The 20,176-nt window shown below is 42.1% G+C and overlaps 1 protein-coding gene across 3 annotated transcripts in view; it reads left to right on the top strand.

Moving 5' to 3' along the window:
- osbpl8 (oxysterol binding protein-like 8) overlaps positions 1-20,176 on the top strand; it is a 314,521-nt gene that overhangs the window by 42,373 nt on the left and 251,972 nt on the right. For 2 of the 3 annotated variants that reach the window (XM_078219490.1, XM_078219489.1), the window contains exon 3: positions 11,323-11,376. In XM_078219490.1, coding sequence (XP_078075616.1) covers positions 11,323-11,376 — 54 coding nt within the window. Of the gene's footprint in view, positions 1-11,322; positions 11,377-11,589; positions 11,647-20,176 lie in introns of those variants that run through there. The other variant, XM_078219491.1, reaches the window with a different exon arrangement.

The raw sequence follows: 20,176 nt of genomic DNA, 5'->3' as shown, positions 1-20,176 counted from the left end.
GCTCCTTCTCCAGTTCCCTAACACGCTTTGCTAGCAGCTGCAGCTGAATGCATCTTTTGCAGGTGTTGTCGTCAGGGATACCGGCGGTCTCCCTGATCTCCCACATCCTGCAAGAGGAGCATTCCAACATCTTGCCTGGCATTTTTTTTACTCTGGGGAAATACAGGAATAAACTTTCTGAAAAAGAAAAAAAAACCTGTTCTCGCCGAAGCCCGTTTTGAGCCAAAGCCCTTCAGCTCTCACTCTGCCCCCTGCTCACTCCACTGCCCGCTAATGACGCTGCCCGCTCAAAGGTGCGGCCTACTTTTAAACCCTCCAAAAGCTTCCCAGGCTGCTGCTGGGCCTACTTCCTGTTTTGAAAAAAAAACTCTGATTGTTTTCACAAATTTAACTGAAAAATAAATAAATATAATGCACAAACAAGCTCCCTTACCCTCAGCCTGCTCCCGTGGAACAATGAGGCTGAAACCTCCAAGGTAAGCACTTTTAAACCCTCCAAAACCTTCCCAGGCTGCTGCTGGGCCTACTTCCTGTTTTGAAAAAAAACCTCCGATTGTTTTCACAAATTTAACTGAAAAATAAATAAATATAATGCACAAATAAGCTCCCTTACCCTCAGCCTGCTCCTGTGGAACAATGAGGGGGTTTGAAGACTGACTAACAGCAGGGTTCTCTGCCATTTCATGAGCCCTGTTTTTGATATTAATTAGAATCATAGAATCCCAAAGTGCAGAAGGAGGCCATTAAGCCCATCGAGTCTGCACCGACCACAATCCCACCCAGGCCCTATTCCCATAACCCCACATATTTACCTTGCTAATCCCCTGACACTAGGGTCAATTTTGGCATGGCCAGTCAACCTAACCCGCACATCTTTGGACTGTGGAACGAAACCGGAGCAGAAGCACAGACACAGGGAGAATATGCAAACTCCACACAGACAGTGACCCAAGGGCGGAATTGAACCTGGGTGCCTGTCGCTGTGGGGCATCAGTGCTGACCACTGTGCTGCCTAATTATTTGCAGAATGTTAGTACCAGTATTTTTGGAGCTGTTTATCAAGTTGCTTTTCATGCTACTTTAACTCCTTATTCTTCACTTTCCTATTTGTGATCTGTGTCATCAAGTGTTTTTCTTGTTCTGAAACTATTTGATGTTTGCTCTGTAGACATTTGTTGTCACACTCGTGAAACTACAATCTTAGAAACCAGCTCAGTTGTCACTCAAAGTCTGTTTTCTTACCATTTAATTGGAGGGGGTATTTTGCAGCTTTGATTTTCCCTGTAATTTGTCTGAAGTTGATTTCTCAGTGTCTGTTTAGCTGTTAAGGGAGTGTGCCTCTTTGGAGTAAGTATGAATCGACACCGAGTCAGCTGCACTGTTCTCACTCCCCTTGTGATCTGATGGGATCAGTTCTGCCAGAACCTTGACTGTAAAAGTTGGGAGTGGGAATTGAGAATTATAGGGAGGAGGAAAGAAAGTGCTTGGAAAATTCAAAACAAACTATTGGTAAAGGTTAAAATAAAATCAGTTATTTTTAGCAAATCTCACGACTGGAGGAAATGGCTTCTCACTTCACTGTGGAAAGTATGTGTCATCATTTAACTACTAATCCATTTGTATAACTGTGAAGCAGACATGCCGTTTGATGTGCAAATATGCTTTGACTTTGAGCTGACACACATTGTTTATTTCTGTGGGTGTCAAGCCAAGTGCTCTTGTGATAGCAGTTGCTGTGAACAAGTCACAGATTTGCATAACTGGTAACCATGTCATGCAGCCGTCTCGTACTTCAATAAAAATATGAATTTCGAAGTGTGTTTTTCAAGCTTTATTTCAACTTGTAGCCGATTAGAGGAAATGGGAGTGACTCTTCATTTCCTGCAAATATCCTGTCACTTTTATGATAATGGCAGCTTCAGTATCATAGACACTGTATGGAAGAAATGTTCTGTCTTAATGAATTTTGATATGTATACTGTCCTTGGTAATGTGCTGATCTTTTACATTACTTTGAATCCCCTGATCGCTTCTCGGCCTTTTGGCTAAGATCAAGTGTGGTATGGATCGCCTGCACTTGGTTGAGGTCATTGGGTTACGCTGAGGCTTCATATGTTTCATATGAAGCAATTTTTAAAAGCGGCATCTCGGCCTTTTGGCTAAGATGCAAATGAGCTCAAGTCTTGGAGGAGGATCCTCCCCCTTCTCCAATCAGCTTGGCTCATGTAGATCAGGCCCAGGACAGGGTGGTTTTGGTCTCCCGTCCTGTCTTGTCAGCCTGGATCTGAAATGTCGCAACTTGTTGAGACTCTGAATTGGATTTGATTTGATTGAATTGGAAAAGTATTAAAAAAAAACTTTGAATCCCCTGATGTGTAGTCAAATGCATGCACCATACAGAGATTCTAATTTTACAGTGCTCGCTGTACATAGGAATAGGACAGTAAGAAGTCTCACAACACCAGGTTAAAGTCCAACAGGTTTATTTGGTAGCAAATACCATAAGCTTTCGGAGCGCTGCCCTTTCGTCAGATGGAGTGAAAATCTGTTCTCCAACGGTGCACAGAGCCACAACATCAAGTTACAGAATGCTAATTAGAATGCAAACCTCCAAGGCGGCCTTCACGACACACGACAGCGCAGAGTCACTGAGCAGAAACTGATAGCCAAGTTCCGCACACATGAGGACGGCCTAAACTGGGATGTTGGATTTATGTCACATTATCAGTAACCCCCACAGCTTGCCTCCTGATCTTACTAGCTGTTCTGTCTGGAGACAATACACATCTCTTTAACCTGTGTTTAATGTTCCCTCCACCCACATTATCTGTACCTTTAAGACCTGGCTGGCTGTAGAGATTTGCATTCTAATTAGTATTCTGTAACTTGACGTTGTGTCTCTGTGCACTGTTGGAGAACAGATTTTCACTCCATCTGACGAAGGGGCAGCGCTCCGAAAGCTTATGGTATTTGCTACCAAATAAACCTGTTGGACTTTAACCTGGTGTTGTGAGACTTCTTACTGTGCTTACCCCAGTCCAACGCCGGCATCTCCACATCATAGGAATAGGAGCAAATCTTTCAGGCCCTTGGACCTTTTTGTGCCTCAATTAGATCATTGCCGCAATGTATCTCAACTCCAATTACCTTCTGTTATCTATCCAAGGCAGCTCTCACCCACAGTGCCTCGATCTCCACCGAGGATGGGGAAAGAGGCAGGTCCTGAATCCACCCCGGCCAGGATGGGGATCAAACGCTGTGCCGAGGGCACTAACCTGATCCTCACCGGTGCCCAGCCAACCCTACCCCCCCCTCCCCCTCAACCCCAGGAGGAGTTGGGGGGAGGGGGGGCATCTGAGTTGCTGTGGTAACATACACATTGACATACTTGTTGTAGCCTAGAGTGAAGGTGATGGTAGAGGCTCAATTTCTTTCCATCACATGGGTGGGTGACCTATGGCTGACCTGAATCTTACTGTGTTTGTTGGGAGGTTTTACAAGTTGATAGCCTATTGGCCGCGTTATGAACACATCTTCCTTGGCCATGGAGTGGGTCTTGAACCTGGAGCTTCTGGTTCAGAGTCGGGGACACCACCCACAGTGCCACAAGCCATGCATTGCTTAATACTCTTAATTAAAAATGTACCACTTCTACTTCTGAAAATTTCAATTGTTTTAAAATTTATGTACATTTGAGGAAGAATGTTCCAGTTTTCCCATCTTGTTTGTGCGGAAAAATATAGTAAGAAGTCTCACAACACCAGGTTAAAGTCCAACAGGTTTATTTGGTAGCAAATACCATAAGCTTTCGGAGCACTGCTCCTTCGTCAGATGGAGTGGAAATGTGCTCTCAAACAGTGCACAGACACAGAAATCAAGTTACAGAATACTAATTAGACTGCGAATCTCTACAGCCAGCCAGGTCTTAAAGGTACAGACAATGTGGGTGGAGGGAGCATTCAACACAGGTTAAAGAGATGTGTATTGTCTCCAGACAGAACAGCTAGTGAGATTCTGCAAGATCAGGGGGAAAGCTGTGGGGGTTACTGATAATGTGACATAAATCCAACATCCCGGTTTAGGCCGTCCTCATGTGTGCGGAACTTGGCTATCAGTTTCTGCTCAGCGACTCTGCGCTGTCGTGTGTCGTGAAGGCCGCCTTGGAGAACGCTTACCTGAAGATCCAAGGCTGAATGCCCGTGACTGCTGAAGTGCTCTCCCACAGGAAGAGAACAGTCTTGCCTGGTGATTGTCGAGCGGTGTTCATTCATCCGTTGTCGTAGCGTCTGCATGATTTCCCCAATGTACCATGCCTCGGGACATCCTTTCCTGCAGCGTATCAGGTAGACAACGTTGGCCGAGTTGCAAGAGTAGGTACCGTGTACCTGGTAGATGGTGTTCTCACGTGAGATGATGGCATCCGTGTCGATGATCCGGCACACCTTGCAGAGGTTGCTGTGGCAGGGTTGTGTGGTGTCGTGGTCACTGTTCTCCTGAAGGCTGGGTAGTTTGCTGCGTAAGAAGTTTAACAACACCAAGTTAAAGTCCAACAGGTTTAACAACACCAGGTTAAAGTCCAACAGGTCCACATCATAGATTGCTGCGGACAATGGTCTGTTTGAGGTTGCGTGGTTGTTTGAAGGCGAGAAGTTAGGGTGTGGGGATGGCCTTGGCGAGATGTTCGTCTTCATCAATGACGTGTTGAAGGCTCTGGAAAAATATATCCAGGATTGGATAGTTAATGCCTTAATTAGATTACAACTCAATTGTCTAAAGGAAATATAAACCAGTGTTCATAAGGGAATTAGATGTTTCTTTCTTGGATCTGAAGTGGTTGACCTCACTTCCCAACATTGAAGTCCTGCCATAGCTTTTCCACTCACTCAGTGAGGGAGGCAGTGGTGTTGTGGCATTGCCACTGGACTAGCAATCCAGAGACCCAGAGTACTGCGCTAGGGATGGCAGATGGTGAAATTTGAATTCAATCAAATATCTGCTGTTATTGCTGCTGTTAATCATATCCAGGACTGTACCATGTTGCTTCTGACAATTGGTGAAGTGGGAGGGTCTGAGGGATTCTTTCTGCTGGACTGGCCAGTCTCATGACTTTCCTTCAAGTGGGCTGATGCTCTTTGAGCCTGGGAGAGCACATTTCCACTGGTGGCAGCATTAGAGGATACATGGGAAGCTAATTGTGAACATCAATGCTGGAGAAATGCTACATCTTAAATTGTATTAGCTTTTCAACAGTCACTTTCCTTCAAAGTACACAGATTAGTGTGGGTTCGAATATCAATATCTGAATGGTGTTGTCACGATGTATTTTCTATGACTTTTATTTCTGATGAACATGTTAATATATTAATAGAAAATGGTATTTTTGTAATGTATATATTGCTTCCGAAAGTACACCAATCACCTTTATGTGTAGATTTTCTATGTTCCGTAGTAATTGCTGTATTGGTTTAAGTTTGTGTATCTCTTGTACTTTTAGTTATTTGTCTTTAAGTAACTTGCTTCAGGCATCAGTAGTCACTGAGAAATTACACATCACACCTCAGATGCACGGTATGGTGGCACAGCGGTTAGCACTGCTGCCTCACAGTGTCAGAGACCCGGGTTCAATTCTTGGCTTGGGTCACTGTCTGTGTGGAGTTTGCACATTCTCCCTGTGTCTGTGTGGGTTTCCTCCGGGTGCTCCGGTTTCCTCCCACAGTCCAAAGATGTGTGGGTTAGGTGCATTGACCATGCTAAATTGCCCCTTAGTGTCAGGGGGACTCGGTAGGGTAAATGCATGGAGTGATGGGGAAAGGGCCTGGGTGGGATTGTGGTCACTGCAGACACAATGGCCGAATGGCCTCCTTCTACACTGTAGGATTCTTTGATTCTATCTGGAATTAAAAGCCTATGAAACCATTATGAAACCATTGTCGCCAAAACCTATCTTGTTCATGAATGTCCCTTGGGAAGGAAATCTCACCGTCCTTACCTGGTCTGTGACTCCAGACCCACAGCAAACCGGTTGACTTTCAAATGCCCTCTGAAATGGAGGGCAGTTAGAGACGGGCAATAAATGCTGGCCCAGCCAGAGACTTCCATATCCCATAAAAATGATTTTTTTTAAAAAAGCTACCTGCCCCTTGTAACATACTCTAACCCTAATTTCCTGTTGCCACAACTTCGTTAACCTCCTAACATACAAGCAATTCTGCAAACTTGCATATACAACTCTCTTACTGCTTCATCCAAGTCATATATAGTGAAAAAGTAAGATTCACTCTAAATCTCTGGGGAACATTTCTTCAGGCTGTGTGTGGGGATATGCATGGCAGATGAAGTGTAATATGGATAAATGTGAGGTTATCCACTTTGGTAGCAATAATAGGAAGATAGATTATTACTTGAATGGGTGTAAATTGGGAGAGGTGGATACTCAGTGAGACCTTGGTGTTGTCATGCATCAGTCGCTGAAAGTAAGCGCGCAGGTACAGCAGGCAGTAAAGAAGGCAAATGGTATGTTGGCCTTCTAAATGAGAGGATTTGAGTATCGGGATAGGGATGTCTTGCTGCAGTTAGATCGGGTGTTGGTGAGGCCATACCTGGAATATTGTGTGCAATTTTGGTGACCTTACCTGAGGAAGGATGTCCCTGCTATAGAGGGAGTACAGTGGAGTTTACCAAGCTGATTCCTGGGATGATAGGTCTAAGTCGTTAGGATTATATTCACTGGAGTTCAGAAGAGTGAGAGGGGATCTCATAGAAACTTATAAGAAGATGGTAAATGTGTGGAATTCACTATCACAGAATGTAGTTGAGGCCAAAATGTTGTCTGATTTCAAGAAGAAATTAAATATAGCTCTTGGGGCTAAATGGATCAAGGAATCTCGGGGGAAGGGGTGATCAGGAGATTGAATTTAATAATCAACCATGATCATAATGAATGACGGAGCAGACTGGAAGGGCCGAATGGCCTACTCCTGCTTCTGATTTCCATGCTTACCGAATAGCCCCTTTGTTCCTTTCTCCTACTGTCTTCTTTCTCCAATTACCAATGCAAATCACAAGGTTACCTCGAGTTCCATTTGATTTCATTTTTTTCTAATTATCCCTTGTGCAGAACCTTATCAAATGCCTAGATATATTGATGGGTCTCTAGTTATCTTGTTTCTCTCTTCCCTCCCTTGTTTAGTAATGGAAGTCATGATGTGGAGATGCCGGCGTTGGACTGGGGTAAACACAGTAAGAAGTTTAACAACACCAGGTTAAAGTCCAACAGGTTTATTTGGTAGCAAAAGCCACACTTAAAGACTTGATTAGTTGTAAGTATTCGCATTCCAACCATTATTCATGTAAATTGAGTTTGTGTCTTTATATGCCCTGTTTGTGAACAGAATTCCCACTCACCTGAAGAATGGGCTTGGAGCTCCGAAAGCTTGTGTGGCTTTTGCTACCAAATAAACCTGTTGGACTTTAACCTGGTGTTGTTAAACTTCTTAAAACCAAGGCCACAATTCCGAAATCTAAGTGAAGCTTTTGCAATTTCCTCACTTCTTTTGACATGCCAGGGTGGAAGCCATAAAGTCTCCATGTTGTTTATCTCAAGTCAGTTATTTTCTTCTTTTAAAAAAGCCCTTATATTCAATGCATAATGTTCCTCCAGTGAGCTAATTTTAGATTTTCCGACCAATAATAAATTGTCCTTTCTCCACATAAAATACTTAGAACAAGAAAATTGTTAACAGTGCAGAAAGGGTCTATTCAGCTCACTGAGCAGTTTACTTCATGCCATTCTCCTGCTTTTCCCCTAACCCTGCTCATTCTGTTGAATCTGCCTCCACCACATTCTCAGGCAGTGCATTCCCGATCTTAACCACTTGCTCGCTCCTTCACCAAGTCTGTCATTTCTTTATTGTGCATTATAGTCTCACTGCCATTTAATTTTAATAGACTGATAATCGCAGTCTTTCTCTTAATAGAATGAGAATAATCATGGAAAAACTTTTATACTGTTAAGGATATTCAACTCTTTTCATTCAGAAGTAAATTGTGGCAGTGCAGGAGGTTGCAAAAGTTGAGAGCAGGCAATATATGTACGGTCCTTTTAATAACTACTGTTATATTGATGTGGTTGACACTGATGAAAGATGGCCACTGAGGAACACCACCACCTGGATGTACCCCTCCAAGTCGCTCATCATTCTGATTTAGATATATATTGCTGTTCCTTCACTGCTTGGTCAAAATCCTAGAACTCTCTCTCGAACAGCACTGTGGGTGTACCTACTCTGCAGGGATTGCAGCAGTTCAAGAAGCCAGCTCACCACCACCTTCTGAAGGACACCAAGGGATGGCAATAAATGCTGTCCTAGCCAGCGACACCCACATCCTATAAATGATTTTTAAAAACATCTTACCAAGGTTGTTGTACATTCTGAGATTGGCTGAGTACCAGATATTATACTAGTGAACATTTTGTGGCTTATTTTGACCAACTTAAATCTGTTTCATTTACTTGAGGATCAATTGTGCTTGATCAGTGGTGTTCCATTGCCTCAGAAAAGCCAGTTTGGTTCCCAGTTTTACACAGTAGCCCTGAGAATTGCCAGGCAATGTGTTCCAGCTTGTTTCTCCATCCTCATTCCTCCTCCTGTAGCAGTGCTGGCTCTGTATAACCTTCCCAAGAAGCACTAAATCGCTGCACTCTCAACAGCCACCCAGAATTCCATTGCACTCCTAGCTTGGCTGCCTGAGAGTGTTTCTCTTGCATTTGTGTGTGTGTTCTTTTATCCTCCCTCCCCTCATTGATCTGAGTGTTTCAGTACTCAGCTGTAATTTTTCAGTGTCCTTTTTTATCTGCATGTGCCTCACCACATCCTGGAGAGCTTGTTAGCTACTTCCATCCCTTTTAGTGCTGTGGCGCCATATTGCTGTTTTACCGCGGGCTTTAGCTGAAGGTAAGATGTAAAATTTCAGGTAAGGAATATTGTGTGGCAAATGCACAGAGATGAGAAGCCTTAAGTAAGAATGGGAGTGGCATATTGCTCCTGAATTAGAAATAATAAGAAAGTGTGAGATAATCCAAGTGAGAGAGATCGGAAGACACTGTAGACATGAAGCAGGAAGAGAGGCTGATTTTATTCTTGTCTGAGCAAAGCCATGTGGTTTGGCTTTGACCTAATTCTTAGTGCAGGTTTAAATAGAGTGGAGGAGCTTGGTGTACAGTTTCTCAAATCGTTAAAGATCACGGCGCAGGTAGATAAGGATTGTGTTAGATAGTTCTTGGCATTGTGCCTCGAGTCATAGGTTAGAAAAACTTGAGGGCCATCTCCAATTTATAAAATATTTCACGTTGCGTTTAGTTGTGTGCTGTTTTTGACAGCCATTTATGACCTGTATAAAAACTGTGCAGAAGATGAGGTATCAATTCACTGGCACAAAAACCAAATACTGCCGATGTTTTGCAGGTAAAAACAGAAAATGCTGCAAGTAGTCATTGTTACTTGTAATTGCAAAATTAATACTGTGAGGCTTAGAGGATTTTGCTCCTCTTTTGAAAATAATGTGTAGTGATGGTTAGCCGAGTAGGGTAGAGAAACAAAAAGATTTCAGTTTTAAAAATTGGAAGGAGAATAAGGAAGGGACAATATTCAGTCTTATTTTCAATTATGCTCACTTTGGTAAACATTTGATTTGATTTATTATTGTCACATGTATTAGTATACAGTGAAAAGCACACAGACAAAGCATAGAGAAGGAAAGGAGAGAATGCAGAATGTAGTGTTACAGTCATAGCTCGGGTATAGAGAAAGATCAACTTAATGCGAGGGAGGTCCATTCAGAAGTCTGATGTCTGACAAACAGGCCAATATTGTATAATTGCTCAGACATTGGAGTCGCTTTGTTATTGTCATAGTGTTTTAGTGTCTGTAAACAAGATAAAAATTTAACAGACACTGGGAAAGGAGAATTTTAAGTTTTAAAGTTCATTTATCAGTGTCACAAGTAGATTTACATTAACATTGCAATGAAGTTACTGTAAAAATCTCCCAGTCGCCACACTCTGGCACCTGTTTGCATTCACTGAGGGAGAATTTAGCGTGGCCAATGCACCTAACCAGCACATCTTTCGGACTGTGGGAGGAAACCGGAGTACCTGGAGGAAACCCACGCAGACACGGGGAGAACGTGCAGATTCCACACAGACAGTGACCCAAGCCGGGAATTGAACCCGGGGCCCTGGCGCTGTGAGGCAGCAGTGCTAAGCACTGGACTTATCTGGACTTGCCAGTGGTCCAAGAATGAATTTCATTTTGAATGGCTTGTTTCTTTTTAAATTTTCCTCTTGATAGCTGCAATTGTTCAGTTAGGAATCTGGGTAAGAGAACTGTGGGATGCCAGGATATTCCGCAATGGAATCATCGGCAGCTGTTGTAGATTGGTGGGCTGTTAATGTACCCTGAATCAGTGGCTTAAATGGAGTAGTTTTGCACACTTTTAGTCAAATCAGAGAATTGAGTTTGTCTGAAGATGAGAGAGTCGCCACAACCTAAAGCTTGTGTACCTCACTGTTTGACAAATTTATGGGAACTTTAGAACCTGCAGTTCAAGTATCACAATGATGTGGAGATGCCGGCGTTGGACTCGGGTAGGCACAGTAAGAAGTCTCACAACATCAGGTTAAAGTCCAACAGATTTATTTGGTGGCACAAGCTTTCTGAACGCTGCTCCTTCATCAGGTGAGTGGTGCCCCTTCACCTGATGAAGGGACAGCGCTCCGAACGCTCATGCTACCAAATAAACCTGTTGGACTTTAACCTGGTGTTGTGAGACTTCTTGCAAGTATCACAAGTTAGCCATTTACATCAGTTATAATTAGTATTTTGTTTTCAAGTTATTAACAGATTTAACGTTAGAACATTTAAGATTGTAAGGAATTAGATGGGAAGTAATTTTAATAATATTCAATATTCATTTTTAAAAAGACATAGAATATTAAGCTCTGAAGAAGAGTCATGGACTTGAAGCATTAACTCTGTTTCTCCACAGATCCTGTCGGACCTACTGAGTTTTTCCAGCATTTTCTGTTTTTAATTTCAGATTTCCAGCTTCTGTAGCATTTTGCTTTTATTATAAAGTATTAATACTGATATTATCATGAAGAAACAAACTGTATTTGAACATGTATTTCTGTATCAGTTTTAATTGACCACTGGAATGCTTATATTTACAACCCGTAGAAATTTAAAATCTGATTGCTTTCTATCAAAAGCGAATTCCTTTGTTAAAAATGTTCCCTCATCTGACATTTTATTATTCTTTTAGATGAGGCCAAAAAAGCCAGTGGCAGATTTCCAACACAGTTCACAGAATGCTGAGGTAAGAACATGAGACATAAAACTGTCATCAGTCTACATTGATCAGTTCTGAAAATGTTCAAGGAAACTCTGAGGTGACTGAGTAAATCTGATTCGACGATTCACCAAAACTCAATGAGGTCAGTTGATTGAGAGTAGTGTGCTGGTGGAGTTCTGAATACTGACAGGAAAGCTTTAGTCATTTATATATTTCAGTAGCTGACTTAGGTGCTCAGTTTGAAGAACACATACAGCTGTAGAGAAATAGTTTGGATTTAAAAGGCAGTATCTGGTAAGTATAAATAGTTTGACATTTTAATGACGCTGAACTCAGTATTAAGGTGTTAGAGTATGGTCCTTTATTTGGACAGTGTGTAACACTTTCTAGCTGATGCATAATTGAGTACATGCCCGAGGGCACTGAAACTACTTGTTGGACATTGGACATATAGCAAACTTGGTTGAATATGAAACAGGCTCAGTAAAATAACACAAAAATTAATATCAAACTTTGAACTTAAACAGTAACACAAGTAAAAGTCATTTAGTTTCCATCTCGAGAGGTATTTGCATTTCCAATTAGTCACTGAAATTCAGTGTTTTGCACTGCATATCTTTACCATAGAATTATCATATCTCCTGCAGATAAGTCCAGTTAATTTTAACTTGAAATGTTTGCACTTCTAAATTCAGTGAATTTGTTCGTTGGCAGACTTATTGGACTTTGTCTTTGTTCTTGTTGAGCCTGGGATCTTGCACTTGAATATTCGGCATTGGAGATGTTTAAATGATAGTCAGTTGGAGGTGTCAGCTGGTATCAGAAATTTGAGGAAAAGAAAATGGTTGTTAGGGCCATGAGTGAAAATGTGAGGCACTTGAACTTTGATGCCTGTAGCTGAGACGTTGTATGAACATCCTGGTTACTGCAAAAGTAGCTGAAATCTGTTGACTCAATAGCTATGTTAAAAACATTGAACTAAACTGGAGAAACATCCAGTTCGGAAAATTATTTAATTCCATTTGATAGCAAGATCTGAGATAGCTGTACATCAAAATTCACGAGGCTGAATTTTCTTAACATTGTCTGACCAAATTTATTGTGACAAAGACCATCCATTGATCCTTCGCAAAGCACTCCACACCTTGGACTTGGATAAGTTGATGATATTTAAAAGTTCTGTATTCAAGTCCCAATGTAGGAGTTAAAGACATAAACTATGCTGACACGTCAGCCATTCTGCAATAGCAGAAAAATCAAAGGCTGAAGACAGGTCAGTTAAGCAAGACCTGTAGTTGTACAGGTGTATTTGTTACGTTGATTATAGGTCTGTGTTGCAATTTGTTGTATTAAACTTTTTAAAGAGGTGGCTCAAATGGAGCTGACCTTGGGGTGATTATAGTTGAGAAGGAAATGGCTGGTGGAATTCATTAAGAAGTCTAACAACACCAGATTAAAGTCCAACAGGTTTATTGATATAAATAAACCTGTTGGACTTTAACCTGGTGTTGTTAGACTTCTTACTGTGTTGACCCCAGTCCAACGCCGGCATCTCCACATGGTGGAATTCATGGCAGTTGAGTGGGACAAGCACTTGGAAGACAGGCAAAAATTCTCAAATGTATTTGGTTGGCCAACAAATGGAGTGCATAACTGTGTTACAGGAACACTTTTGAATGTAACGTTCTGAAAATTTGTACTTTGAGATGGAAGGTTGGGATAACAAGCAATAAAATAAGTATTAGATAAATGGATTTGAATTTTGACACAGTGTGGTGCAAAGGGAATGATTTAGCTGGGCAATGCTTTGCCAGTGAAACAAACATCTGTCCAACTCAGCTCTAAATATATTCAATGACCCAGCCTCCTCCTACAGGAATACCTTTCCTTTCCTACAGGAATACAGAGTACTGGGCTAATGGTAAGATACTTGGTAGTGTGGATGAACAGAGGGATCTGGGTGTCCATGTGCATAGATCCCTGAAAGTTGGCACCCAGGTTGATAGGGTTGTTAAGAAGGCGTACGGTGTGTTAGCTTTTATTGGTAGAGGGATTGAGTTTCGGAGCCAGGAGGTCATGCTGCAACTGTACAAAACTCTGGTGCGGCCGCATTTGGAGTATTGCGTACAGTTCTGGTCACCGCATTATAGGAAAGATGTGGAAGTGTTGGAAAGGGTGCAGAGGAGATTTACCAGGATGTTGCCTGGTATGGTGGGAAAATCGTATGAGGAAAGGCTGAGGGGCTTGAAGTTGTTTTCGTTAGAGAGAAGAAGGTTAAGAGGTGACTTAATAGAGGCATACAAGATGATCAGAGGATTAGATAGGGTGGATAGTGAGAGCCTTTTTCCTCGGATGGTGATGGCTACCACGAGGGGACATAGCTTTAAATTGAGGGGTGAGAGATATAGGACAGATGTTAGAGGTAGGTTCTTTACTCAGGGAGTAGTAAGGGCGTGGAATGCCCTGCCTGCAGCAGTAGTGGACTCGTCAACATTAAGAGCATTCAAATGGTTATTGGATAAACATATGGATGATATTGGAATAGTAGATTAGAGGGGCTTTAGATTGGTTCCACTGGTCGGTGCAACATCGAGTGCCGAAGGGCCTGTACTGCGCTGTAATGTTCTATGTACTCTCTAGGGTAGAGAATTCAAAAGATTAACGACCTAGTGGGGGAAAAAAATCCCCCTTGTCTCCATCTTAAATGGGAGTCCCATTATTTTTAAACTATGTCCTTTAGTTCTGAATTTTCCCAAGAGATGAAACACCCTCTCAGCATCTACCCTGTCAAGCCCCCTCAGAATCTTGTATGATTCAATCAAATCACCTCTCTCTTCGAAACTCCAGTGAGTAAAAACCCAATCTGCTCAACCTTTCCTCATAAGACAACTCCTTCATCTTCAGAATCAGCCCAGTGAATGCTTCCAAAGTAAGTATATCCCTCCTTGTGTAAGGAGACCCAAATTATATGCAGTTTTGCCAGGCGCAGTCTCACTAATGCCCTATATAGCTTTAACAAAACTTGCCAACTTTTATACTCCATCTCCTTTGCAAACCTCATTTGCTTTCCAAACTACTTACTGTGCCTATGTTCTAATTTTTCATGATTCGTGTACCGAGACCTTTTTATTCATTCATGGGACATGGTCAACATAAGTGTCACTGACTGGCTAGCATTTATTGCCCGTCCCTCTTTGACCCTGAAATGAGTGGCTTGCTAGGCCATTTCAGGGACAGTTAAGAGTCAATCAAACACATGGCTGCGGGTCTTGAGTCACATGTAGGCCAGACCAGGTAAGGATGGCAGATTTCCTTCCCTAAAGGACATTAATGAATCAGATAGGCTTTTCCAACAATCGACAATGTTTTCATGGTCATCTCTAAATTCTTAATTCCTATTTTCTTTTAATAAATTCAAATTCCACCATCTGCCATGGAAGATTTGAATCTGGGTCTCCAGAACAGGAGCTGAGTTTCTAGATTAAAAGTGCAGCGATAATACCACTAGGCCATTGCCTCCCTTTTGTACAGTATAGAGTTATGAAATCTTTCCCTATTTGAATAATCTGCTTTTCTGTTCTTCCTGCCAAAGTGGATGAATTCACAATTTCCCATATTATACTCCATCTGCCAAATTTTTTCCCATTTACTTCACCAATCTCTATTTCACCTTGGGTTAAAGGACCTGTTCCTGTGCCGTGCTGTTCTATGTTCTATCCCTTTGTAGACATTTTATATCCTCACAATTTATTTTTCTACCCATCTTTGTATCATTCGCAAATTTAGCAACCATACTTTTAATCCCTTCATCCAAGTCATGATATAGATTGTAAAAAGTTGAGGTCCTAGCACTGATCCCTGTAGCAATCCACTCGTGATAGCTTGCCATTACAAAAATGATTCATTTATCCCTACTCTACTTCTCGTTAACCAACCTATCATCGATCCATGATAATATGTTTCCCCCAACACCATGAACTCTTATTTTGGGTAGTAATCTTTGATGTGACACCCTGTCAGATGCCTTTTGGTCATTCACCACGTGTTGGTTCCCTTCTATTCACATTATTTATTACTTCCTCAAAGAATTCTAATAAATCAATCAAACATGATTTCTTTCACAAACCAATGTTGACTCTACCTAACTACATTAAGATTTCTAAGTGCCCCGTTATAACTTTCTTAATCTTGTTTTCTAGCATTTTTCTTATGACAGATGTGAGGTTGATTGAGCTGTAGTGTCCTGCTTTCTGTCTTCTTCCATACTTAAATACAGGAATTCTATTTTCCAACTGACGGGACTTTTTCAGAATCAAGGGAATTTTAGAAAATTTAAACAAATGCATTTACTATTTCCATAGGCACTTCTTTTAGCACCCTAGGATGAAGTACATCAGGTCCTCGTGACTTCTCAGCCTTTAGTTCCAATAGTTTTCTCAGTACCTTTTCTGATATTTGTAAGTGTTTTCCGTTCCTCCCTCCCTTTCACCTTTTGATTTTCAAGTATTCTTTGTTATCAATCCAAACCTATTGTGGGTACTCTTTTCCTTTTTAAATACTTGTAGAAACTCTGCTGTCTGTTTTTATATTTCTAACTAGCCTTCTCTCATTCTCCTTAATTTCTCCATCGTTGCTACTTTCATAGTCATTCTTTGCTAGTTTTTACGTTCCTTCCAATCTTTTAACCTATCAGTGATTGTTGCAGAATTGTACACTTTTTCTTTCAATTTGATACTCTTTAATGTATTTTGTTAGCCATGGATGGTGTCTTCATCTCCTCGAGTCTTTCTATTTCACTGGAATGTATCTTTGCTGAACCTTATGAAATATCTCCTTAAACGTCTGCCACTGTATTCCTACTGACCTACCCCTTAACCTATTTTTCTCCATTCACTTTAGCCAGCTCCATCTCCATCTTCACACTCTTTTAATTGCCTTTATAGAAGTTTAAAACACAAGTCTTAGACTCATTCATTCCTTTCTCAAATGAATGTGAAATTCAATCATGCTATGATCACTGCTACCTAGAAACGTCTTTATTATGAAGTTATTTATTAATCCTACCTCATTGCACACTATTCGGTCTAGAATAGTCTGCTTTCTGATTGGTTGAAGTCTGCTGTTCACAGAAATAATCCTGAAAACACTTTGGAGTTCATCTTCCAGACTACCTGCTTTGCCCAATCTATTTATAGATTAAAATCACCCATAATAATTGGGAGTGCCTTATTTCTTCCTGTATATTCCATCCTACAGTTTAGCTACTATGAGGGGCCTATAAACTATTCTCACAGTTAACTTCTTCCCTTCCCTGTTTCTTATTTCTACCTAAACTAATGGTACATCTTTATCTTTAGAATTAAGGTTGTTTCTCAATTATACTGATGTCATCTGTAATTAACAGAGCGACGCAACCATCCTTTCCTAGCTTCGTGTCCTTCTGAAACATCTTGTATCTTTATTATTCAAGTCCCTGTATTGTTACATTTCTGTCATGGATATCGGGTCATGCATACTTATTTCTATTTGAACTGTCAATTCACCTGTTTTGTTACGAATGTTATGGGCACTCAGATGAAAAGTCTTTTTTCCTTTTCTCGCTACAGTAGAACATAGAACATAGAACATTACAGCGCAGAACAGGCCCTTCGGCCCACGATGTTGCACCGACCAGTTAAAAAAAAAAACTGTGACCCTCCAACCTAAACCAATTTCTTTTCGTCCATGAACCTATCTACGGATCTCTTAAACGCCCCCAAACTAGGCGCATTTACTACTGATGCTGGCAGGGCATTCCAATCCCTCACCACCCTCTGGGTAAAGAACCTACCCCTGACATCGGTTCTATAACTACCCCCCCTCAATTTAAAGCCATGCCCCCTCGTGCTGGATTTCTCCATCAGAGGAAAAAGGCTATCACTATCCACCCTATCTAAACCTCTAATCATCTTATATGTTTCAATAAGATCCCCTCTTAGCCGCCGCCTTTCCAGCGAAAACAATCCCAAATCCCTCAGCCTCTCCTCATAGGATCTCCCCTCCATACCAGGCAAAATACCAGTAAAATCCCAATGATTTAAATCCCACGAGACCCACCCGCAAATTTATATTATGTGGAACTTAATAGTAGTTGAGGAGACCCTATTCCCCCATGAATGCATCTCTATGTTATACGATATGCCTACAAGCACCATCTATTGAACAAACAACAGATTCAAATGGCAAATTAATATGCAGTTCAACAGGATATGTGTGAAAAAGTCTTTATTCAATTTGTTCACATCTTAGAATGGTCTGACCTTGGCCACAGTGTTGGGAGGCAACAACTTCAACTTGAAGGTCTTCAGGCAGTGACGCAGTGGTATTGTCACTGGAATAGTAATTCAGAAACCCAGGGTAATGCTCTGAGGGCTTGGGCAGATGGTGGAATTTGAATTCAATAAAAATCTGGAATAAAAAGCCTAATGATGACCATGAAACCGTTGTTGATTGTGGTAGAAATCCATCTGGGTTCACTAATGTGCTTTACGTAAGAAAACCTGTTGTCCTCAAATGATGTGGCCTTCACGTGACTCCAGACCAGAGTAGGCAATAAATGCTGGCCTAACCAGTGACACCTTTCCTGTAAATGAACCATAGAACCTTCGAAAAGTTATGGCACAGAAGGAGGCCATTAGGCCCATCTTGCCCATGCCAGCCCATGGGCATCAAGGTGGCCTTCCTAATCATAGAAACCCTACAGTGCAGAAGGAGGCCATTCGGTCCATCGAGTCTGCACCGACCACAATCCCACCCAGGCCCTACCCCCACATATTTACCTGCTAATCCCTCTAACCTACGCATCTCAGGACTCTAAGGGGCAATTTTTAACCTGGCCAATCAACCTAACCCGCACAACTTTGGACTGTGGGAGGAAACCGGAGCACCCGGAGGAAACCCACGCAGACACGAGGAGAATGTGCAAACTCCACACAGACAGCGACCCGAGCCGGGAATCGAACCCGGGACCCTGGAGCTGTGAAGCAGCAGTGCTAACCACTGTGCTACCGTGCCGCCCCATAGCCCTGTAGCTTACAGCACTTAAGGTGCAGATCCAGGTACTTTTTAAAAGAGTTGAGGCTCTCTGTCTCCACCACCAACTCGGGCAGTGAATTGCAGACAACCACCACCCTCTGCAAAAAAAACGTTCTTCCTTGTGAATAAAAAAAGTCAGCATAGTTCTGTGAAAGGAAATTCAAAGAAAATTACAGCACAGGAACCTGTTAGGTAGGCTATACGTCCCAGCGACTGGCTTAGCAAATGAAACTGTGTGTTTATTGTACTCAACCAGCCGCACTTGCAAAACAAAAGATCTACAATGAGATGTGATTCCACGATTGGGCAGCACTTGTTGATCAATTTTGAATACAGCAAAGTAGATAAATCCCCAGGACCTGATGAAGTGTATCCCAGGACATTGTGGGAAGCTAGGAAGGAAATTGCGGTCCCCTAGCCAAGATATTTGAATCATCGATAGTCACGGGTGAGGTGCCTGAAGATTGGAGAGTGGCAAATGTTGTACCTTTGTTTAAAAAGGGCTGCAGGGAAAAGCCTGGGAATTACAGGCCAGTGAGCCTTACTTCTGTGCTAGGTAAATTGTTGGAAGGTATTTTGAGAGACAGGATCTACAGGCATTTAGAGACGCAAGTACTGATTAGGGGCAGTCACCATGGCTTTGTGAGTGAAAAATCATGTCTCACAAATTTGATTGAGATTTTTGAAGGGGTAACCAAGAAGGTTGATGAGGGCAGTGCAGTTGATGTAGACTAGATGGACTTTAGCAAGGCCTTTGACAAGGTACCGCATGGCAGATTGTTGCATAAGGTTTAATCTCACGGGATCCAGGGTGAGCTATCTAAATGGATACAAAATTGGCTTCTTGACAGAAGCCAAAGGGTGGGTGTAGAGAGTTGTTTTTCAAACTGGAGGCCAGTGACCAGCGGTGTGCCTCCGGATAGTGATGGAAAAGGATGAGTGGTGTCCCAAGGGTAAGCTGTTGGATTGGGGGAAGGCTAACTTTAGTGGGATTCGGCAGAAATTGGCAGCTGTTGATTGGGAGAGGCTGTTTGAGGGTAAATCCACATCTGGCATGTGGGAGTCTTTTAAGGAACAGTTGTTAGGGCTGCAGGATAGGCATGTGCCTGTAAAAAAGAAGGATAGGAAGGGTAGGATTCGAGAACCGTGGATAACCAGGGAAATTGAGGGATTGGTCAAAAAGAAAAGAGAGGCGTACGTGAGGTCCAGGCAGCCAAAAACAGAGGGAGCTCTGGAGGAATACAAAGAAAGTAGGAAAGAACTCAAACGAGGAATTAGAAGGGCAAAAAGGGGTTACGAAATGTCCTTGGCAGACAGGATTAAGGAGAATCCCAAGGCATTTTATTCGTACGTTAGGAACAAAAGGGTTGTCAGGGAAAAAATCGGACCTCTCGGGGACAAAAGTGGGGAATTATGCTTAGAGCCCAAAGAAGTAGGGGAGATCCTAAATGAATACTTTGCGTCGGTATTCACAAAGGAGAGGGATGTGCTGACTGGGTGTGTCTTGGAGGGGAGTGTTGACCGTTAGAGAAAATCTCCATTACAAGGGAGGAAGTGTTAGGTTTTTTTAGGGAATATAAAGACTGACAAATCCCCAGAGCCTGATGGAATCTATCCAAGGCTGCTCAGGGAGACAAGAGATGAAATCGCTGAGCCTCTGATGCAAATCTTTGTCTCGTCACTGGACACAGGTGAGGTCCCAGAGGGTTGGAGGATAGCTAATGTGGTCCCGTTATTTAAGAAGGGTAGG

The sequence above is a fragment of the Mustelus asterias genome, chromosome 9 (assembly GCF_964213995.1).
Source record: "Mustelus asterias chromosome 9, sMusAst1.hap1.1, whole genome shotgun sequence".
NCBI classification, from domain to species: domain Eukaryota; kingdom Metazoa; phylum Chordata; class Chondrichthyes; order Carcharhiniformes; family Triakidae; genus Mustelus; species Mustelus asterias.
This window is presented reverse-complemented; position numbering and strand designations above follow the sequence as displayed.